The following is a 23912-nucleotide window of genomic DNA, read 5'->3' on the forward strand; positions in this document are numbered from 1 at the left end:
CAGTCAATGACACAAACAGCAGGTGACCAAAAATCCTCTGAGGAACTGTATTGGATCAATAACCCCTGACAGAGGAGCCAGAGCAAAGGGGGCTGCAGGGGGCACTCAATGCGGAGGACTTCTCAGCCGGAGACTCTCCCGGGCTCTGAAAGGGAAAACAGTTTCCTTACCATCGTGGTGTGTCAGCACAAGAACCAACCCTGCAGGAAACAAAGGGAGGAGTCACACAGATTCATACGCTCGCCAGAGTGGCATGCCACGGCACACCCTCTGGTTAGCAAGGGCGCCCACCAACACACCACCTTATGCAGGTGCAGACGCACACATGGGGACAGACACCACTCACTCGCTTCCTAGTCTCTAAGGTTGGCCCAGTGGAGCTAGATGTAAGTTCCTTTTCTCTCTAATAAGCACGTGTATATTCTCATGGTTTGCACCGGGACAACAGTGAGTGTTAGAAGTCCCAGAAAAAGCTTGAGGCCAGTGGCTCTCAACCCCCGCTGCAAATTAAGAATGACTGATATCCTGGCTGGTCACACAGAGACTCCGATTGGACTGGTCCAAGGTGAAACTCAGGCACTTAAAATTTCTAATATGCCACCAGGTTTGAGAACCACTATTCTGACCACGTCTCCCTGGGTCCCTCTGACCGTTCACTATGGCCCATCCCATCTCTACCTAATCCAGGCTCCCTGAGTCCCAGGCTGCTGTCTCAGCACCAGAGAGATGACAAACTCATAAAGTCTGGCACCTCCTGGACTGAGTGACACTGCTGGGACCTGTCACACTCACCAACCCACAGCAACAGCCTCCACATCTCAATGGTCTGACAGCTGTGAAGCCAGAGATGGAGCCCTTTATAAGAGCTTCCCTGTGGATAGCGCTGGGACAGCCCAGCTACACACACACACACACACACACACACACACACACACACACACCCCATTGCCAGGATCACTAATTTTTGAGAGTCATAGTGACCCCAGAACCACACATCCTCCCTCTCCAACAGCTCCAGGCTGGCATTGAATACCAGGAAGATATTCTTCCTGGTTTTCAGTACCACATGGACTGAATATGGGAAAGAAATCCCACTTGATAGCAGTAATTCTATGATTAAAGGATTATTGGTTGGGAAGCAGTGTAATTTAAAAACATTTTTTAAACCCCGGCTTTGGATTCAGGCTTTGAATCCAAGGTTTGAATTCAAGTTTGAATCTCAGTGTCACCACTTAGAAGTTTTGTAATCTTGCACAAGTTATTTCGCTTCTGTGAGCTTCAATTCCCACACTTGAAAAATGGAGATGACAGCCCAGACTTACCTCATCGAACTTGATAGAGATTAAAGAGATAATGGATCAAAAATTGTAGTTTTGTGCTTGCAGATAATAAGGGCTCAATGAATGGTAGCTATTATTGGGGATGTCAAAAGGGTTGCCCAGCAGAGCAGAGTTCTCAAACTCAAATGACACTCACCAGGCAGGCAATGTAAATGGATGGAGTAGATACAATAAAATAGTTCCCTCCATTTTATTAGAAAAGTAGCAGTTAATGCCCAGTGATGCACGTCAACTGTCATGAAGCCTCTTGGTCAGGAGACAACAGAGATCGGTATGAAAAGGAACAGCACTCTGAGCAGCTGCTAATGGTTGCCCTGCAGAGAAATAGACCCAGTGTTGCTGGATCTTTCAGTTTCTCAGGAGAAGACAACACCTGAATATTTGAGTCAACAATATTTGAGTCAGTGCATGAGCCAATTGTGAGGATGTGTCATGAACCTCAAAAATATGATGGATACAATTCTGGACAATAATCAGTTTTTTTAAAATGCAACAACGGAAGAGTGAACAGATACTTTACAAAAGAAGACATATATGAGGCCAACAAACATATGAAAAAATGCTCATCACCACTGGTCATTAGAGAGATGCAAATCAAAACCACATTGAGATACCATCTCACGCCAGTTAGAATGGCGATCATTAAGAAATCTGGAGAAACAGATGCTGGAGAGGATGTGGAGAAATAGGAAATTTTACACTGCTGGTGGGAGTGTAAATTAGTTCAACCATTGTGGAAGACAGTCTGGTGATTCCTCAAAGACCTATAAATAGAAATTCCATTTGACCCAGCAATCCCATTACTGGGTATATATCCAAAGGATTATAAATCGTTCTACTATAAGGACACATGCACACGAATGTTCATTGCAACACTGTTTACAATAGCAAAGACCTGAAACCAACCCAAATGCCCATCAATGATAGACTGGACAGGGAAAATGTGGCACATATACACCATGGAATACTACACAGCTACAAAAAATGATGAGTTCATGTCCTTTGTAGGGACATGGATGAACCTGGAAACCATCATTCAGCAAACTGACACAAGAACAGAAAATAAAATACCGCATGTTCTCACTCGTAGGCGAGTGTTGAACAATGAGAACACATGGACACAGGGAGGGGAGCATCACACATTGGGGTCTGTCGGGGGAACTAGGGGAGGGACAGCGGGGTGTAGGGAGTTGGGGAGGGATAACATGGGGAGAAATTGTCAGATATAGGTGATGGGGAGGAAGGCAGCATACCACATTGCCATGTATGTACCTATGCAACAATCTTGCATGTTCTTCACATGTACCCCAAAACTTAAAATGCAATAAAATATATATTTTTTAAAAAAGGAGAGTGAAAGATAAAATAGGACTACAAGCCAGATACTTTTATAATTCATCAGTTTTCTTTCTCTGCTACAGAGGGTCTCGGACCCTATGTCCATCTTCACAGACTGATGCTGTTCATTGTAACCCACACAAACTACCACGAGGTATTAACCAGATGTCAACATAATGCACAACACAGGGAGATAATGACTAGTGGTCAAATTCATGTAACATCTATGCTTTGTTTCTAGTATGAAGAAACCAGGAAAGTTATTGTTTCAAATCAGCAGTTTGCTTGGATATGGTGGAATAAAAACAGCAAATAGTATGAAATGTTTGGGGTATTTCACTGAAACTCTGGGAAAGCCTGATGGAATACCCCACCCAACAGTGACTATTTCTCCTTTTCTTCATGTATTCAACAAATATTCACTGAGCATGTGCCACTCCCTGCTCGGCACTTGAGATCGTGTCTGCTTTCAAGGAGCTTATGATGTAGTGAACAGATCGATCATATCCAGTTCCCACTCTGTACCATTACTGAGGCAACTTGAGTCCCACTTGATGCTCAACGCCACCCTCCATTCCTTGGACCAGTATTAACCTGAATCAGGAGATAATTAGGCCTCCTGAGACCAGCACTGAATCATGCTTGGCAACAACTTGTACCACTGGTTAGACTATCCCTCACGTGTCTTCTGACTATAACGACCATGCTCTTGTTTCCCCATTCCGAGCCCTTGTGCCCTCATTCTTATAACTGGGTCTGGTCCCTGCTTTGACTTCTCTTCCTGTTCTTTGAACTGCTAGGACAACAGCTGGTTCCTAGGTCCTGGGTCTTCTGAACCTGTCTTGCCAGGCTCCCCATATGCCATAGCCTAAGGGCCTCCTGTCTTTTAAGATCTCTTTGTTGTGGAATGCCTGCCTTCATCCACTTTTCAGTCTCCTCCCACAGCCTCCCCTACCCCACAAGATTTCACATCACTGAGATTTTCCACTAGGCTATGACCTTCCACCCAAACTCCTAATAGGGGCACTAGCTGCTAATGCTGCTCCTATCACAGAAGCCACATTTGCCTGGCAATTTGAACTTCATTCATCTGCACCCGAGTCATCCTCTGGACTCCTATTCTGCTGCACTGAGCGTGGCTAGATCTCAGACCTGACCCCTCTGTGCCTTGCAAAAATGACTGATGATGTTGAGAATGCCAAGATATAACAATGGATGCCCAGGAATGACCTCTGTATAATGTGGGGATGACCGTGCCAAAGAGCTGGCAACTGTGCCTCCATATGTACAGCAGATGATAAACAGTAAAATGCTGAATGGGGGTTATGTTGAAAATCAGTGTGCCGTGTCGCTCTGTGTGTTCTCAATCCATTTCCTTCAATTCTTGCTGTCAAAAAATAATTACAACCATTACTTTTTATTTTTACACACCCACCCGGATACTTAGAAAATATCCCTCCCTAGTGCTTAGCCTGTTCTTATGAAGTTAGAAAAGGCATTTGCAAATGTCCTTTACTGAGTAACTGAAGAAATTCCTGCAGCAGTGTGACACCGCTCACATTTTACAAGAATTGTTAAGATGAAGGAAGATCAAAGATGTGAAGTGCTTTGCTTTTAACCTAGCATTTGGCCAAATAGTTCATGATACCCATGTGATGAATTAGAGAAGTATGACTTAAACAAAATCAGTTAGTTGAATAATAAAAGCATCCAAAGAGTCTTGACTACAGATCACTGTAAACTTGTGGGAGGACTCTTTTCTAGTCAGTTACCACATATTTAAAGTGAAGGGAGTGTTCCAATATTTGGTGTGAAAGATTATTATTATTTTTGGTTGTGCATGAAAAATTTTTTAAAGAATATTTACTGTGTTTATTTTAATATATACTAAGACAATGAGTATTGTCATATAAACCCATATTTTTGTGAATCTTATTTAAGTTTAAAAATTGAGGAAATTCTAAAAAGAGTATCTTAAATAAAATAGTAAAGGTAGTGCTATTTGTTTAATGTCTTTAGGGGTCACACAGGCAACATCACAATCCTAAATACAGTATCTTATAACCTAGCAATTTTACTTTTAGAAATTTATCATGCCCAAATACATAAAGAAACAATGTTCATTGCAGCTTTATTTGTAACAGCAAAATGCTAAATACGAAACAAAAATCCTAACTGATTAAGTGACATATTAGGAAATGGCCATGCCTCTCCATGCAATGGCCCATTTCCTTTTAAGCCAGTGATTCTCAATTGCGCACAATTTTGCCCAATCTAGCAATGTCTGGAGATACTTTGGTTGTCATGACAGTGGAAGGTATGCTACGGTACCTAACAGGTAGAAGCCAGGGATGCTGCTAACCATCCCTCGATGTACAAGACAGCCCTCCACAATGAAGTATATTCAGGGCAGAGATTCCCTGACTTATGATGGGATTAAATCTCAATAAACCCATTTTAAGTTGAAAATATTAATGTTTATGAGAACACATGGACACAGGGAGGGGAACATCACATCACACACCGGGGCCTGTTGGAGGGTCGGGCGTAAGGGGAGGGAGAGCATTAGGACAAATATCTAATGTATGCAGGGCTTAAAACCAATGACAGAATGATGGATGCAGCAAACCACCATGGCACATGTATATCTATGTAACAAAAAATTAATGTTTTCAACTAACCATGATTTTATCAGGATGTAACTCCATCATAAATCAATGAACAAATTGACACCACCATTTTTTTTTTTGCATCATTATAAAGTTGAAAAATCGTAGGTCAAACCATCAAAAGTCAGGGACCACCTGTACTGATAATTTAATAGTGCCAAGGGTGAGAGACCCTGGTTTAAGCAGAATTGCTTTTTTGTGGTCGTCATTGTTCTTACTCTTTTCATTCCAACAGAAGTTTGAAAGTGTGCTACTACTTAAACCCTTACAACACTAGATTTAAACTGTTTCCTCTATTAAAAAGCAAGCTCTTTTAGTGAAGGATTCATGACTGATTCACCTTTGTTGCCCCAGATCCAGTGGTTAAATGGTCTGTCTTTGAAATGAATGAGCTGAGAAAAAGCGCAGCCAAAGAGGTGGGCATGCCCCAGCTTAGAAACAGGCAGGTTTCGGTTATGAATTGAGAAACGTCAGACAACATATTTGAAAAGTAGCAATAATGACACTTTTCTTCACATTTTTTTTTAAATAGAGATTTTAAGTGTAAACTGTCTGACTCATGGTGGGCATTCATAGCGGCAACTGTTGTTGCTGCTGCTAATGGTTATTATCATTGGCAATGAGATCAGCACCTAATGACACTGAACTAACTGCTCATTGAACTAACTGCTAACCCTATTACTTAAACTAACAGGTTTAACAGATTGTTAAGGTCCTTTCCTACTTCAACATTCTGCAGCATAGTCCTGAAGGCAGTTCATTCATTCATTCATTTTTCTAATGTATTCAACAAATACTTATTTTCTACTCTAATGGAGGAGACAAAAACTAAAATCACAAAAATTTTAAATGTAAGCATATAACTTAGATGTTAGAGACTCCCTGCCCCTCAGTGGTCTGATTACACTCTGCCTAAATCCCAGCCCCACAGCCTGTGTCAGCCCAAAGTGTTCCCCAGAATCCAGCAAAGTCTCAAGAATTCCTCCTTATGTTTTTCTCTACTCCTGTGCTCCTGCATCCTTGGGTGTAGACTGTTTTTCTTCGTGGCTTCCTGGTGCATGACTTAACCCTCTTACTGGCCTCCATAAGAAATCCTTACACATCAAGTTCTTGGCAGTTTTTACTAAAAGCATAGGATGAGGGGTGCCTGTAAAGGGTCACTTCACCTCAGGCCAAGACTTCACCAACTCCTGGCTCCTCTCAGCTGTCCCAGTGTTCTCTCTCTCCCATTCCCGAGTTCCTGAAAAACTCCTCCCTTATTTGCTACAGTTCAGTTCTAAACAGACCCAAAATGGTTGGGCTTTCACTGTCTATACCCAAGGCAGATATTAGGGCACTTTCTCAAATAAATCTGAAGAGGAATTTCAATAGAAACTGCTACTACAATTACCTCTTCCTATTTGCTTATATTTTGTATAAGTATGATTAAGAAAATATGCAGTTTGGCAAGAAGACGGTCTAGAAACTTCTTTACTATGGAAGGTATCTGGGCAGAAAAGGGAAACAATCAAAAGGATATTCTAGGAAGATGCTTATAGCCAAGTAAAAGAAGGAATGGAACAGAGATCCATTGGACGGCAGGAAGGAGGCAGGGTCCTAAACCATCTTGAGTTGCTCTTTTCCATCTCCCCAGTACTGTTCCTTTGCTCATGGTGACTGATCCAATTCAAAAAGGTGCAGCTCTATGGTGGCTGTTCTCTGTATGCTGGAGATAATGGTGGGAATAGATGCAAGAGAATCAGTTCCCTGATCAATCAGATACAAGCTAGGCAGTGAACACAATAAACTTAAGAAAGAAATGATAGTAATGGGCCAGATGCAGGGCTCACACCTGTACTCCCAGCACTTTGGGAGGCCAAGGTAGGAGGACCACTTGAGCCCAGGAGTTCAAGACCAGCCTGAATAACATAGAGAGACCCCCGTCTCTACAAAGAGTTTTAAAAAATTAGCTAGTCATGTCGGCACATGCCTGTAGTCCCAACTATTTAGGAGGCTGAAGTGGGAGGATTGCTTGAACCCAGGAGTTCAAGGCTGCAGTGAGCTGTGATCGTGCCACTGCACTCCAGCCTGGAAGACAGAGCAAGATTCTGTCTCATATAAATAAGTTAATTAAACTAAATATAAAGAAATGATCACCATTTGTTTTTACCTTTAAGAATTTGTAGTGGGCCAGGCACAGTGGCTCACACTTGTCATCCAAGCACTTCTGGAGGCTGGGGCAGGTGGATGACAAGGTCAGAAGTTCAAGACCAACCAGGCCAAGAAGTGAAACACTGTCTCTACTAAAAATATAAAAGTTGGCCAGGCATGGTGGTGGGTGCCTGTAATCCTGGCTACTCAGGAGGCTGAGGCAGAGAATTGCTTGAACCCAGGAGGCAAAGGTTGCAGTGAGCCAAGATCACACCACTGCACTCCAGCCTGGGCAATAGAGCAAGACTCTGTCTCAAAAAAAAAAACAAGAATCTGTAGTGATGACTAATTGATAGTGAGGTCCCAAGAAATGAAATAAATGAGGTCTATGAAGGCTGCTAGACAGACACAGGTGGAATATTTCTAAATCTACAAAACAGAAACCTAACCCAAATTACTATGAAAGAGAGTCACAGCTTTTTACCTAGTTCCCAGATCCAAGCTTGTTCAGAGTCCTGGAGCCACTTAACTATGAGGAAGCTGGGTCCTTCTGAGAAGGGATCCTGCAATGCGGCCACAGGTATACATCCTGAATTTTCACCCAAGCTTTCCCCAGAGATAGACTTCACACTGGGGAAAGAAGTGACTAGACCATGCAGGGGCATTAGGTACTGTCTCTAAATTTACACTGATTCTCAGAGACTGGAAACACCAGTGTGCCTTACATGTCATTGGGGGCTTAAGGGTAAATGAAGTCTTGGCCTGAGTCCACCTAAGCAGTGTAATCACGGACTTATTACGTGATTGTTCCCAAGTCCCAGAAGTACACTGGGAATAGATATCAGTAACAAGCAGAGTCCTTATGTTATTTTCCTGGCCTCTGGTAGGAGGGCTGTTATGATAGAAAGGGTCAACAGAAACCTCTGGAGTTGCTTATATGTATGCGTGTGTGTGTCTGTGTCTGTGTGTGCACACACACACACACACACACACTTCTATAATTTTAAAAATATTTTTTAAAAAGCACTACTGTGTCCCTAGAGGAACTGCAGAAATTATGCTACTATCAAAAACTTGAGAAATGCAAAGTGATGATTCTTACCACATCATCCCTTAATTCGCCTAATTGGCTGGTGGGAAAACCAAACGAATTCTGAAGAATGACAGTTGATAATCATAATCAGGTTGTGCCGCCAATCACAAATGCAATTCCAGACAGCCCCTTACACTGGACATGCAGCTATTGACCTGCTTTATTTTCCATTCCAATCATTAAGGAATTTGGAGAAACTGTACTTGTATGGTAGGGATGAGTAGACTTTTATTAATACCATCTTGCCCCAGGACTGTGCCAACTCTTCCACTTTTTGTTCTAATATAGTACAAAGGGAACTTAATTTTCTTGCTAGCCCATAGAACATTGTATCAGTCCACTGCATTAATTCCATTAATGCCTTAAATCAGGGACAATATACGGTGCTGTCTTTCCCAAGGCCAAAATGCATAGCTGCAATAAGAACCAATGGGTAGAACTAGGAGTTGCCTCTTTTACTATTACATCTAATAATTCACCTGAAGAGTTTTGGCTTCTTTTTCAGCAGTCTTGGCTAAGTAGGCTTGAAGATTCTAGCATTCAATGAGGAATGTTTCACCCAGTACAGTTACAGCCTCAGTGAATTAGAAGCTAAGGCTACCCCTTGGTCACCTGGGGTTCCTAAGGCCACTGAAACAAAATGTAAAGAAAGAAGCCATTGTACCAGTTGGGGTAATTGATCCCAATTACCAAGGGGGAATCAAGTTGCTGCTGCACATCTAGGGAAAGGAGGACTGTGTTTGCAACTCTGGGGACTCACTGGGACATCTCCAGTACTCTCTCGCCCAGTAATTCCTGCGACAAAAAGCTGCAGAAGCCCAATAAAAAGCAAATCACTAAGAACTCAGACACTGCACGCCAGTTTTGGTCATCTCACCAAGGTTCTCAGAGGGTGAGGGGAACGTCACATGGATGGTGGGAAAGGATGCCATGATACTTAGGCTACATGAGCATTTAAGAATAGGAACTCCAACAGCTATATTTTGTTACTTGTATTTCTCTTTTCACTTTTCTACTGCTACTTTATATGAGGACACTAACGATGCCTAATCATTTAGGTTAAGATGGAAGGACTCTGAGCATCCTTGTGTTGAGGACATGAAATTTCACCTATAATAAGGACATAGAAGATGATAACCTCTCCCCTCCATTGCCCTTGGGCACTAGCCCTTTAGTTTTCCTATACCATTCCCAAACCTTTGTAATTAGTCTCTTTGTAAATAAACCCTCCTAAACTATCTTGAGTGTACCATTTGCTTGTTGTGATAATTCATTACACATGTACACATGTATAATCATGTTGTACACCTTGAATATACATAATATTTAATTAATGTTGTTTTTTTTTTTTTTGAGACTGTTTTACTCCCATTGCCCAGACTGGAGTGCAATGACCCAATCTCAGCTCACTACAACCTCCGCCTCCCAGGCTCAAGTGATTCTCCTACCTCAGCCTCCTGAGTAGCTGGAACTACAGGTGCATGCCACCATGCCTGACTTTAGTATTTTTTGTAGAGACAGGGTTTCACCATGTTACCCACACTGGTCTCGAATTCCTGAGCTCAAGTGGTCCACCACCTCACCCTCCAAAAGTGATGGGATTACAGGTGTGAGGCACTGCGCCTGGCCTAATTTAAGTATTTTTTAAATTTAAAAAAATGTAAATGTTAATCAGGGAAAATTTTTCACTTTCATGACTGGGTTATGAACCCTTGTTTTCTAGGAATCTTTACTTTTGGCTAGCACCTAAACACTTAATTCCATCCTGTCTCTAGACTAAGCAGCTGAATGTAGGATAACCATGTCCGTCTTGCTCATTATCAAGCCACGAAATGCCCAAAAGCTTCTGACACACCATAGCTGCTCATACTGAATATGATTTCTGTCTGGTTTCTGATCCATCTGGTAATCTAACTTAAATATGCGTGCGTCACCTAGGAAGCTTTTGAAAATGTAAATTCTGACTCAGTAAATCTGGACATTCTGTATTTCTAGCAAGTTTCAGGTTATGCAAATGCTGCCGTTTCTAGAACACACTTTGAGGAACAAGTTAACACCTCACAAAATTAAGCCAGAACCTTCCTTCAAAAACAAAAAATTGTATGCTACCACTTAAATGTCTAAAATCGTCAAATTTATAGAAAGGAAGATGAATGGTGATTGCCAGGGTCTTGAGGAAGGAGAGTTAGTGTTTCATGAGCATGGTCTCAGTTTTTGATGATGAAAAGTTTGGGAGATGGAAGTGGTGAGAGATGCACGAAATGCAAATTAACTTAATGCCATTTAACTGCATATTTAAAAAGCGAAAATGACAAATTTACTTTTAAAAAAGACCTTAAAAACTCAAACGAGAGGCCCAATTTGCTCTTGCCACAAGGAATCCGCCACAACACATCCAGGGACAGTGGTGCACACGGAGCCTGTCTCACCTGCCTCCAGATGCCTAGATCAAAGGTTGCATTAATGCTAATTCTGCCAAGCAAACTGTGGTTGGATAATGGTCTTACAGGGTCTCATGTTCAATTCTACTCAGAGGATTTCTGTGAGACAACTTGCAAAAACTGCAGAACATGAAGCTAATTTAGCCTGTACGTAAAAAGTGCATTTTCTAATCTGAACAATTTTCATTACTTAGCTGAGAGCCCAGATAAGAGTTGCTACCAGAAAGGAAACTGCAACTGAAATTCCTACTGCTTACAACATAGTGCCTCCTGGAGTGAAATGTGTGACCGTAATCTGGTACCTCATGATCACAGGAACAGGTGAAATACAGCTATATTCACTGAAGGTGGATATCCACTTTCAACCAGTGACACTGGCTGAGCTTTCACCAGAATGTTAAAGGATGTTGTCTGGGAATTAAATTCTTCATTATACTGTGAACTTTGATGGTCCACTCATTACATTTTGATGCTACAGAACATCATGTACGAGATAAGGACAGTTTCCACACCAAGTAGAATGCTACTCTAGTAAATGTTATACCAGATGATAAAACATTATGGGATCACTAATCACATCACATGTCTACAACTTAAAACAAGAGCCAACTTTTCTTCTCAGATGCTCACAGCTCCCTCCATTCCCCGGACTGAAGAAGTCCTGTGACCACTCAGTGAGACCAAAGAAACTCCAGAAACGCCATTTTTCATGAAGAACTAAAAAAGAAAATGTGTTTGGGGTCCCAGAGTTGTCTGCTTACCTTGTTTACCTCTTCCAAAACTGTATTATGCGAACTGTTGAAGTTCTTGAGAAATCTTAATTAACTCAAAATTGAGACTACAGCTAACCCTTTTTTAAAACAAAATCAATTTCACAAGTGCTTCTAATGTGTTCAGTATGACCATTACTCACACTGTCCAAATGCAACACTAATCTGTCTCTTAACAATCAGAGCCCTTTACTCGGAGGTCTAGATGTGGCAAGAATATTTTGGAGCCCTCTGAAGTCCAATCTGATTTTTAGAATCTCTTGCCCTTTCTTTTTTTTTTTTGAGACGGAGTTTCGCTCTTGTTACCCAGGCTGGAGTGCAATGGTACGATCTCAGCTCACCGCAACCTCCGCCTCCTGGGTTCAGGCAATTCTCCTGCCTCAGACTCCCGAGTAGCTGGGATTACAGGCACACGCCCCCATGCCCAGCTAATTTTTTTTTATATTTTTAGTAGAGAGGGGTTTCACCATGTTGACCAGGATGGTCTCGATCTATTAACCTCGTGATCCACCCACCTCGGCCTCCCAAAGTGCTGGGATTACAGGCTTGAGCCACCGCGCCCGGCCCTCTTGCCCTTTCTAATGTGCTATCTGGAGGTAACATGGCTAGAGGCCAGACCAGTTAGACCTTGGGTGTTTTTGCTGCTATAATGTGATTGTGAACCAGTAAGTAATGTCCATATAGCTATTTATTAAAGAACCAGACTCCAACTGTCCTGTTGGGCAGGAGAGATACCTTAGAAAGTAATCATTTCACTGATTAGGTACCTAATTAGTGAAATCATATGCAAGTCTTCTTCAGTATTTCTTGTGGTTCTGAGCCCATCCAAGGGGTAAGCCTCATTGACCTTGGTGGACCAGAGAACAGCCATGGAATAGAGGTTGGATTAGTGGACTTCAGGGTAAGAATGTAGATAAGGAAATGGGTTTACTCTAGCGTTTAGACATTTGAACCAATGAAATTAAATGCAAAGTATTTGTGTATTTTAAAATATAGTCCTTCAAAAACCAAGCTTTCTGGTAGGGTGAATCACCTGAGGTCAGGAGTTCGAGAATAGCCTGGCCAACACGGTGAAACCCCATCTCTACTAAAAACACAAAAATTAGCTGGGCGTGGTGGTGTGCACCTGTAATCCCAGCAACTCAGGAGGCTGAGGCAGGAGAATCGCTGGAACCCAGGAAGCAGAGGTTGCAGTGAGCCTAGATCATGCCTCTGCACTCCAGCCTGGGTGTCAAGAGTGAAATTCCGTTTCAAAAGAGAAAAAAAAAAACACTATGTTTTCCTTCCTTATTGTAACCACCCTGACACATGTACACATTTCCTTTCTCATCTCTTTCACGGTTTTTTCCTCCATCGTTTTTAAGACCATGAGGAAAAGGGCTATGCAAATTCTTACTCACCTCAAGCTCCCCAACCCCTTACCTTCCCTAAGTGTCCACAAAATTGAAGTCTTATCTTTGAGAAGCAGAACTTAAGTGACTATACCTACCCATTCTATTTCCTCCCACATTATAAAAATGATGGAAGACTTCATTCCTACCCCACATCAACCCCAGGTCACAGGACTACAAATGACCATGTTTTACTCAAGGGTAATCATGGGAAGGGTGAAGCATGGAAGCTTTACTGGGAAATAGTTTGCCCATTTTCCTTCAGACTCTTCCAGTTCCATAATATGATTTTACCTATACTGAACTTGCAAAGCTCAAAAGCACATAATTATCATATTTAGTTTCAATATAATCAGTAAGTGATCCATGACTTCTAACTGGCAACATCCATTCCACCAATAAATGTTTACCTTAAGTTCTAATTAGCTACTTTGGGAGGCTTGGAAAGCACAGGAAGAATAAAGGGCTATAAGACCAACACCCTGATGACTCACGTAAGTGAAATATGTCTAACTACACATAACACACACGCTTCAAAAAAAGACAGACCAACAATGCCTAAACTCTTTATTTCACCAACAACTATTTCTGATTTTCTTTCTGATGCTGGATTTTAAAACCTTAAAAGTCTATAAATATTGCATTCAGACTTTTCACATCAAGAGAAAGGCGCACAGGGCAGAAGACGTCAGGCCCCAGGCTATTTTGGGGTGGGAAAAGTGGCAGATTTCTCAATAGTCTGTGTCAGTTTTCTAACTTAATTGAAATGCCTTTAAGCTTTCCTTCATCCCCAAACTTTCCCCCATGGCATCTGTGACAGAAAAACACTCCTCTCTAATATATACCCCACCACTATAAAGCTGGGAGGAGGGGAGTGAATGTTACACAGGCAAGCCAAACTTTTTATTCTGCCAGAAGATGGATTTCTGATTCAGTGTAATGGCAAGGAGTTGTGTAAAACCATACCAAGTCCTGCTTCTTCCTTAAAGTGAACTGGGCTGGATTTTTGTGACTGGAAGCATTTCTCCTAATAATGAATTAAGCACTATAAAAAAATAAAATGAATCCTATCTCTATGAGTAGCATAAGAGCTGCTTCCAAGAACCCAGGGATGCCCACATCCCTAACCCACCCAGACATGGCCAATTCTTCATAGACAGCTACGTGGGAAGCATAAAATCCTTTTGTCAACTGTTTTTGGGGGTGACGGAGAAGCAGGGCTTAGCGAAGGTGTAGGACAGATGTTTTTCTTCCTGCCCCCACTAAAAAGTATAGTTCTACACACACGCTCAGACGCACATACATGTCCATTTTGAAGAAGGCATTTCCTCCCTGTGAGTGCAGGATGCCAGAATCCAGCCGCCCTCATGCTGAGAGACAATGCCTATTAATGGCACAGATCTAGTATCAGCATACTGCAGAAGGCTCCTGTGTTGTCTCACAAGTTGAGGGGGCAGAGCAAAGAAGTGGACACTCATGGGGGACTTGCTTTTTGTCTTAAATCCAGTCTACTCAGCAACACTCGCAGGTCCAGGGGCTGGGAGAGGTTCTGTGGGCACAATGTGGTGGACGACCTGGTGGTCCCAGCCCACTGTGGTAAGCAGCGAGTGATTGAGCGGGGACCAAGTAGCATCTCTCACAAAGTCTCTGTGGGCTCGGCTTCTAAACCTAGAAGAAAGAAAAAAAGCTGGGGCATAGTAGAGATAAGAAAAGCAGACCTGGAGAAAAAAAAAGAACCCAGCATATCTGTGGCACATTTGTTGGCTCTGTTACACACATTTCACCAACTGTATGGCCTCATCACCAGGACAGCAGTGTAGCTGTCCACAGTGGATGTCATCAATGATCCAATCCAGTCCTCCATTTTCACAGATGAAGAAACACTGGCTAGAACAAGGCAGTGATGTGGGGCAGAAACAGGCAGCAAATAATGGCAAGGCGGGGGGGGAAGGACAATTCAGTTCTTCCAGGTGCTGCCTTTTACCCTGTAGCAGGCTGCATTTCCTATGCAGTTCTTTATGTGAAAGGGTAGACAACCGCCCCCTTGTGGGAGGGCTGGAGTACTAGACTTAGAAATTCCACCTACCACCTACCACCCTCCTCTTCCAAGGATACAGCTGGTTGTGAATGTGCCCCAGGAAGACAGACAGTCAACAGCCAGCCTGTTCCATCACCAAATCCCTTTGGATACAGATGGAGAATTTGTTCTCCAAAGGCATAAAGCACTTTTCTGGAGAGGAAAAGGACTCGCCCACCCACTGCTCCCTTTCCCTGAATCCCAAAGGATTCCACTTCACACTTACACCTCAGAAAGGCTTGAGTCCAGCACAGCAAGTGAGCAGTCTTCACTGAGAGAGGCCAGGAAAGGAACACTATCAGAGAGAAGAGAGGGTAGGTAAAGCCTGGATCCCAAGACAAAACTTTAACTGGGCCGGACCCACCGCCACTGCAAACTGACGCAGGAAAGACAGCCTGATCCCCACTTTTGGCTAAGGTCTGGCTACTACAAGTTCACACTAACAGTTTCAAGGGAAGATGAGGCAAATGGAGCAAAGACAGGGTTGACAACCATGCTGGTGACTAACCACCCCATATGGTGCCTCTCTATAGCTTCAGCAATAACCCAGAAACTCAGGCTTTTCCAAGCTCACAGTTACAGAAGCCCACGGTATTAACCATTTTGGGTGTTGGGCAGGAATGAGACCACATTTTAGCCATTTCAACAGAAACTGCGTAATCTGAAAAATCCTTGTATTTGTGGCATGAATGAAACAAGATCAGCCCCTTCACTGAATTTTACCCAGATGCTCCTTTTGCTCTTTGGTTCTTAGGGAAAAGCCCCTTTTGTCCCTTAGTTTAGAACCCTTATATTTTTATACCCCTGAGCATTGTACCATAGAAAGATCTGGGATAAATGACAGTATCTGTTTCTTCTATCAAGTGAGAGAAGGGTGATGGTGAAAACAGAGGCAGTTCAATTTTAGGAAAGAGAACATTAAGAGAAATTGGCGCTCTTAATGCTATTAGCGCCCAGAACTCCCTCGCAAGTTTCTGTATACTACTTGGAGGTATGTGTACTCCATCCAGCATGAAGACAGCTATTCTAGAATTATTTAGCCCTCATGTCTAGGAGGTCTTAACTGGAAATTCCTTTATTACTCTTACTAAGCCCCTAATTTCTCATTCCCTGTCTTTACTAATACTTTTCTTTACAAGACTTTTTAGGTTTTATAGGTCTGTAAACTTCTCCTCTTAGCTTCTGTCTAATCCATAACCTACCACAAAATTTGTTAAATTGCATCCTGAGACCAACTCTTCCTCCCTCCGGTGCCTTGATTATTCCTGGGCTGGCCTTCTTGTAATGCTTCGGCTTGTTTTCTGTCATATTTATCTTTCTCTCTACTTTTCAGCTCATGCTGCGCAGGTCACCTGTGTTGCTGCTTCTCCCCACAAGGATTCTGTGTTTCTTTCATGCAGTGAGGTGAGAGATAGCGCCTTCTTCCCTAAACACACTCCAGCCCTCCATAGGCCACAGTCTCTAGTGTGGAGATTTTCTGGCCTGCAGTTGCTCCTTCACACTTAAGAGCCCTCTGAAGACCTTTCATGTTCCGAAACCTCAGCTAGAACACTGTCTGCTTTAAAGAACTATTTAATCAGCTAATGCTTTGAAAATAGGCCGGGTGCAGTGGCTCAAGCCTGTAATCCCAGCACTTTGGGAGGCCAAGGCGGGTGGAACACGAGGTCAAGAGATAGAGACCATCCTGGTCAACATGGTGAAACCCCGTCTCTACTAAAAATGCAAAAAAATTAGCTGGGCACAGTGGCGCGTGCCTGTAATCCCAGCTACTCGGGAGGCTGAGGCAGGAGAATTGCCTGAATCCAGGAGGCGGAGGTTGCGGTGAGCCGAGATCGCGCCATTGTACTCCAGACTGGGTAACAAGAACGAAATTCCGTCTCAAAAAAAAAAAGAAAGAAAATATACACACACCCCCTCACTGTTCCCATTCATACCCATCAGGCCCCTGATAACAAAGACCAGTACCTGTGTGGTGAGAACACCAGCCCAGTGACACACTGGGAATGTACAGCTGAGCTGAGGACACAGCTTGTACTCTTGGTGTCAACAAGGGAGACCATCCCATTTTCGTCCCCTGTAGAAGAGAAAGGAACATGTCACAGTGGTTAAGAGCATGGACTTGGTGCCAGCCAAAGTCAGTTTTCTCTTTTGGTGCAGTAGTTTTCTGGTTTGCAAAGTAGGAATAAGAAGTCACTGGACGATTGTGAAAATTAAGTTAATGAATGAAGGAGTTATTATTTTAACCACAAACCATGTCACCATATGCACAGCCTCATGACCGCAATAGCCCTACACCTACCCACAGTCTAAGAGAATTCCGTATACAGCAACCCACTTGTTTTGTGGCTCTCTGACTTCTAGCCATGCCCAGAATACCGGAGCTGGATCAATCAATCAAAAATCAAATCCACTGGGAAAAAAAATGTTCTCCAAAGCTACAGTAAAACTACATTAGCATCACCCCCACCTCCCCACCCTTAATTCATATTCATCTAGCGTCCACGAGTGCTGATAAGACTGAGCAGCAAGAGCCTTGTGCATTGTGGAGTCAGCTCTTTTTCTCTCCTCCTCCCCTTTCCCAGAGTCAATATGAAGTCTGACATGCTGCCTTACCAAAGACAAAGACTTCACTTTGCTGAGGATGCCAAGCCAGTGAGGTAGGAAGGGAGCCAGAGGCACTGCAACCTGCAAAGAGAAGAGGGTCTGGACTAAAACTCAGAGCCCAGAAGAAGCACTTTCTCAAGTGACATCACTATAAATCCTAGGAGCACCTTTATTGGAGTTCCCAAACCCTGCTAAGGCAGCAATGTCCTCATCCTTCAGCCTCATAACCATTTATCCACCAGCCTCCTGCGCTTTCTGGACATGAGTCGCAGGCCAGTTTCAAACACAGTCATGAAGATAACAATTCTGGCCCCTTTGTCCTCCCACCTAATAAAATAAATAACCCACCCAGGAACTGGCCCTTCCTCTTGGTATTCAGTGCACAGAATGGGGTTAGGAGAGCCTCAGTGGAAAAGAAGGAGATTATGTTACTCATGTCACAGTAACTAGATCGGGAATCTGGCAAATCTGCTTTGACACTGGCCAAAGAAAGTCTCTTCTATTGGGGTTCCAAGTACTATTCTCCCACCAATGAATCTCAGACTCACCAATGTGTGATGCTGGCTTGGGACAGCGGGTATCCCAAAGTAAAATTCTATTGTCCTAGAGGGAGGCGGAAAAGAAAAAGGACTTCACAATCCAAAGGAGCAGCTGTAGGCCAGAAAATCTCCACACTAGAGACTGTGGCCTATGGAGGACTGGAGTGTGTTTAGGGAAGAAGGAGCTATCTCTCACCTCACTGCATGAAAGAAACACAGAATCCTTGTGGGGAGAAGCAGCGACACAGGTGACCTGCGCAGCATGAGCTGAAAAGTAGAGAGAAAGATAAATATGACAGAAAACAAGCCGAAGCATTACAAGAAGGCCAGCCCAGGAATAATCAAGGCACAGGAGGGAGGAAGAGTTGGTCTCAGGATGCAATTTAACAAATTTTGTGGTAGGTTATGGATTAGACAGAAGCTAAGAGGAGAAGTTTACAGACCTATAAAACCTAAAAAGTCTTGTAAAGAAAAGTATTAGTAAAGACAGGGAATGAGAAATTAGGGGCTTAGTAAGAATAATAAAGGAATTTCCAGTTAAGACCTCCTAGACATGAGGGCTAAATAATCCTAGAATAGCAGTCTTCATGCTGGATGGAGTACACATACCTCCAAGTAGTATACAGAAACTTGCGAGGGAGTTCTGGGCGCTAATAGCATTAAGAGCGCCAATTTCTCTCAATGTTCTCTTTCCTAAAATTGAACTGCCTCTGTTTTCACCATCACCCTTCTCCCACTTTATAGAAGAAACAGATACCTGTCATTTATCCCAGATCTTTCCATGGTACAATGCTCAGGGGTATAAAAATATAAGGGTTCTAAACTAAGGGACAAAAGGGGCTTTTCCCTAAGAACCAAAGAGCAAAAGGAGCATCTGGGTAAAATTCAGTGAAGGGGCTGATCTTGTTTCAGTCATATCACAAACACAAGTATGGTTCTGTGACTTAACTCTTGTCTAATGACAAGAACTAAGAAATATGACAGACTGTTGTGATAAGGACATATTCAACAACTTTATCTGAATGTGGTAACAAAGTCAGACTTTTTCTGACAGAAAACTTAGTCTAACTTGGTCCACTGGCTTTTCAACACACATTGGCATTTGCCAGTTAGGCTATCTGGCAAACATTCGTACAAACTAACTAGGAATCTAAAATTTTGACAAATGTATGCCTGAAATAAGTATGTAATAAATTATATGCCAGAAGTTACCTTCTCTGCAACTACTTAAAATTTTTTAGGTATCAGTTTAAAAATGTATGAGGGGGCATCGATTTTCAAAATTGTTTTGGGAGGTCTACATGTAAAAAACTTTAAGTCACTGCTACATGTTAATTAGAAACTGCGAAACTCTTCTACGGTCATTCTACCAGACTTTCCCAGGGAGTCTGAATGTGGCCCCTCCCTGAGGCAGAAGGATGGAATTTTACTGACTTCCACAGTTCTTTCCTAGCCCTAGAATTCACAGGAAGCCAACAGAATAAGAAGTAAGAAAAGGAATTTATTGCTCACTTGAACAAAGCAAAGCTCTGGGGCAAGCACCATGGTGGTGTACAAAAGGTGAAGAATGCATGGTTCCTCTACCGCCAAAGGTTTTGGAGCAGGGTGCGGTGGCCCATGCCTGTAATCTCTCAGCACTCTGGGAGGCCAAGGTGGGAGGATCATTTGAGCCCAGGAATTTGAGAGCAGCCTGGGCAACATAGCAAGACTCTGTACAAAAAATTAAGAAATAAGAAGGGATTTGGAATTCAGCAAGGGGAATAAGACACAAACACGAAGAACTAAGGGATGAATGGCTGAAGTAATGAAAAAGAGTTAATATTAACCAGGAAGGCACATCATATGTCTAAGAAATAAAAAGCAAACATAATAGACAGGGGACATTGACTTTTTTTTTTTCCTGAGATAGTCTCACTCTGTCACCCAGGCTGGGGAGCAATGACATGATCTCGGCTCACTGCAACCTCCGCCTCCAGGGTTCAAGCAATTCTCAGGCCTCAGTCTCCCAAGTATAATCTGGGATTACAGATGCGCAGCACTACACCTGGCTAATTTTCGTACTTTTTAGTAGAGATGGGGTTTTGGCATGTTGGCCAGACCGGTCTCTAACTCCTGGCCTCATGTGATCCGCCTGCCTAAGCCTCCCAAAGTGCTGGGATCACAGTGGTAAGCCACTACACCCAGATGGGCATTCAATATTATTGTAAACCTATTTGAAAGTGACCCTGAGGTCCAGCACACTGGACCTTGGATATGAGTCTGTGATTTCTCTGGCCTATAACTGAATCATGCACTTTGAAGTCAGAAACGGCAGGGAAAGGCACTTGGCCACGGAGTGAACCACGGTGATCACCCAGCACCTAAATCTCATAGCCATGCGCATATTAAGGCTCCAGATATTATCTGCACAAAGAATGGCTCCCAAGAGAAAGTCAACCACTAGTGCTGTTAACGAAAGTGAGCAGAAAGAGGGGCATTAAGAAAGTGACGGTTCTCACCAGAAAACAGACATTTTATGAAGGTAAATACTCAGAGGTTCAAGATTTGAAAGTCTCAAGGTTTATCCCTCGAGAACATCAAGGATCTAGTAAGCTTGAAGAGAGGAAATGGAAGGGCTTCAATGTCGTGACAAGAAAATGGGAATGTAATCCACACGCCTCAGGAAACCAATAAAAGACCAAAAGAGCTAGACTGCTAGTGGAGAGATGAGTGCCATCACCTGTGGAAGATAAAGCCTGAAAGTGAATGGGGGGCATAGAAATGGACAGGAAAGTGACTGATCAGTGGAAAAGACTAAAAAGAACTCAGTGGGCAACTGATGGTGGGGAAACAGAAAGGGTGGAGGAGGACCAAGACTCTGAGCCCTGTGTTGCCAAAGAGGTGAGGCCATCAGTAGCAACAGGGAAACTGGCTGGTCTGAAGGGAGCCAGTTATCTCAGTTGATTGTTCAGTCAGTTACAGATTAAACTCCTTGTTCTACTCTTTCCCCCCTTTTCACTACTGCACTTGACTAGCTAAAAAAAAAGAGAGAGAGAAACAGGGAAAATGAGGAAAGGACAAGGGGTGGATACTGGAGCCTGACTATGTGCTTTATAAGAAAACTATCAGACATAATGTGGAATTTCTGCTCCTAGCATCAAAGCGAAGTTCGAAACGTCCAAAGGGGAGAAGAAAACCACAGCAGCTAAGGCCAGGCCTAAAAGTGGGATAATACTCACCTCGGTATGAATTCAGTACCACCTGCTGAGCAAGGTCCCAAACCTTGATGCTAAGAAGCAAAAGGAAACAGACACTTAATCTCCACCTACATAGCAACACAAAAACGTGTACAAACAAGAACTTCCTGTAATCATTCCCCAAGTCTTTGCCTCGTGGACTGTTAATATGGTCTACTGACAGTAGACTGCAAAATCCCTAAGGAAACCTTATAAACAGGCTAAAATCAGTCACCGCTTTCTTAGAATAAGCCCAAAATGTTACCTAATGAGGTTAATAGGATAAGAAAGGCACCCAAAGGAGGCTCAGAGACAGGAGCAGTGAGAAGAGGGACTCACCAGAAGTCTTTGCTACCACTGACAGCTTGTGTGCCAGAGCTCAGGACACTGACCGTAGACACAATGTCATCATGCTCATACTTGCAGAACTTGCTGACAATAAGTGTCTCATTCTCATCTAGCTCCCACAATTCAACAGCACCTGTTGGGGTAGGGTAAGGAAAATATGAGCTTGGATTATACCAAGGCGGTAATTCACTTTTAAGATTCAAAGAGCCATTGTCACTAAATTAGCAAAGTAAGTCATTCCTATAAAGCAAAGTTCACATCATTGGAGAATTTAGCTAATGTCTGAGCCTTTGACTTTAGACAGCCCAGACAAGTAGGTGGAGAAGGTTCTAGAAAAAGACAAAGATGGAACAGCCTGTAAAATTCATTATCTGCTTTTAGTAAGAGAACACTGGAAAATCAGCTCCAAGGGGACAAGGATGAAGTTTCCACAACTGTCTAAGCAGCACACTATCTAGTGATGTTAACACTTCGCAATTATTTCGATAGTAATAAGTATTTGCTGACTAGTTGAATAAATGTCTTGCAGAGTCTTTAAAAACATGTTGAATAACTGAATGTCTTGTATAGTGACTGGCTAAATATAGAGAATCCACCAAAAGTTGTCCTGATTATGTAGCAGTCAAGTTCAATTGTCAGAGAGGTTAAATCCATTAAAAAGTGGAACTTTTAAACTTCCATCCAATGGCGGTCAACTTCCAAATTCTGATTTTTTTTAAATGCCAACGCCTGCATCGCTGAGCCTAACAGTCAACACAAAAAAGCAGAATGAAGACAAGAAAGCGGGAAGAAATGGGAAAAGACAGGTAGCCCAGATTGACTTCGGTGTCATCTTAAAATCAAGATTATGCTTGGTCTGGGCTGCAGGGGTTAAGGGGCAGGTTACACAGAAGAAAAATGGTTCCAATCCATTGCTTAATTTCGTTATGGATTTTTCTAGGAAATCTCACCAGACCATTTAGAATTTTAGAAAAAATATTTCCCACCTACACAAGAGTTTGCATTTGGGGCCAATACTCTCATGCTCCTCCAAGTACTGAGTATATAGGACATCAGATATTGAGCTCAGCCCTACCCGTACCCCAAGCTTCCATTCCATCACTCCACCAGAAGGTGGGGGTGGGGGGTGGATGAGGGGGAAGTGACTCACCTGAATCGGACGCCACTAGAATACCTCTCTCCCCAACCCAAGTGAGGTCAGCCACTCCAGCCTCCGTTTGGACTCCGGCGGAGCAGAAGCCTTCGTTGGGGGCAGCACAAGGGTCCTTAAAAAGCCAGAGTGAGCCGGCCCAGCAGCGGCCACTCAGGCTGGAGGCCCCAAGGAGAAGCGCCCCATCTACAGGGGAGTACAAGCTTGTCAGCGCATGAAGGGTGGAAGGGCTCGTTTCCATGGAGACCGCACAGAACAGCTTGCGGGCCGGGTCTGGATCTGAGCTCAGGAATGCGGGGCAGGGCTGGGGACAGCTCGCGGTCGGGATAACATGCAGGGCGGGGATGGGCTAGGAGGGTCAGTCCCGGGGAGGGGCACCCCGGGCCGGGGTGAGGGAGCTCCCAGGCCCGGGATCTCGGCTCACCGGACCGGTACCGCGCAGCCTCCAACTGCCGTTCCATGCAGGCGGGAGCATTAGGGGGAAGGTTCCACTCCCGGGCCGCCGGGGGCACAAGGGGAGGCGGGGTTTCCTTTCGCATCTCCACGGTTCCAACTTCAACCTAGACTCAAAATCAAACTGGACACTGCCGGAGACTCAGCTCCGGCGGCAAACCCCACGTGGTGTGCTTCTGAGCCTCCGCCCCCCTCTCCAGGCTATGGCAACTCTACTTCTCGCGAGAACTGCTTCAATGGCTCCATCCTGCTTTCTAGCTGTTGCCCTTCTGCGATAGGTTCTCAGCGTTTCTGGCCTCTTCTCGCGAGAAAAAAAAAAACTCCCGATGAAAGTTGAATGAAGACTACAAAAAA

The 23912-nt window shown here is 43.5% G+C and overlaps 2 protein-coding genes across 3 annotated transcripts in view; both read right to left on the reverse strand.

Moving 5' to 3' along the window:
* OVGP1 (oviductal glycoprotein 1) overlaps positions 1–14133 on the reverse strand; it is a 27364-nt gene extending 13231 nt beyond the window's left edge. Inside the window, exon 1 of the mRNA XM_078332741.1 lies at positions 171–14133. The gene's annotated coding sequence lies outside the window, so the exon portion shown is untranslated. The remainder of the gene's footprint in view (positions 1–170) is intronic.
* WDR77 (WD repeat domain 77) lies at positions 13723–23736 on the reverse strand. Of its 2 annotated transcripts, XM_017975019.3 has the most exons (11): positions 23530–23736; positions 23106–23291; positions 21947–22088; positions 21611–21660; positions 18589–18659; positions 18402–18456; positions 17863–17934; positions 17215–17323; positions 15476–15544; positions 14765–14840; positions 13723–14709 (listed from the first exon to the last, which is right to left on the reverse strand). In XM_017975019.3, the coding sequence occupies exons 1-11, from the start codon at positions 23642–23644 to the stop codon at positions 14647–14649; spliced, it is 1008 nt and encodes a 335-aa protein (XP_017830508.1). In that variant the 5' UTR covers positions 23645–23736; the 3' UTR covers positions 13723–14646. The 2 variants fall into 2 exon arrangements, with proteins under 2 accessions (XP_017830508.1, XP_002751265.1); XM_002751219.6 differs by having other exon boundaries at positions 13723–14840.
* Between the last annotated feature and the right edge of the window lie 176 nt (positions 23737–23912).

The sequence above is a fragment of the Callithrix jacchus genome, chromosome 7, assembly GCF_049354715.1.
Source record: "Callithrix jacchus isolate 240 chromosome 7, calJac240_pri, whole genome shotgun sequence".
In the NCBI taxonomy this organism is placed as follows: Eukaryota; Metazoa; Chordata; class Mammalia; order Primates; family Cebidae; genus Callithrix; species Callithrix jacchus.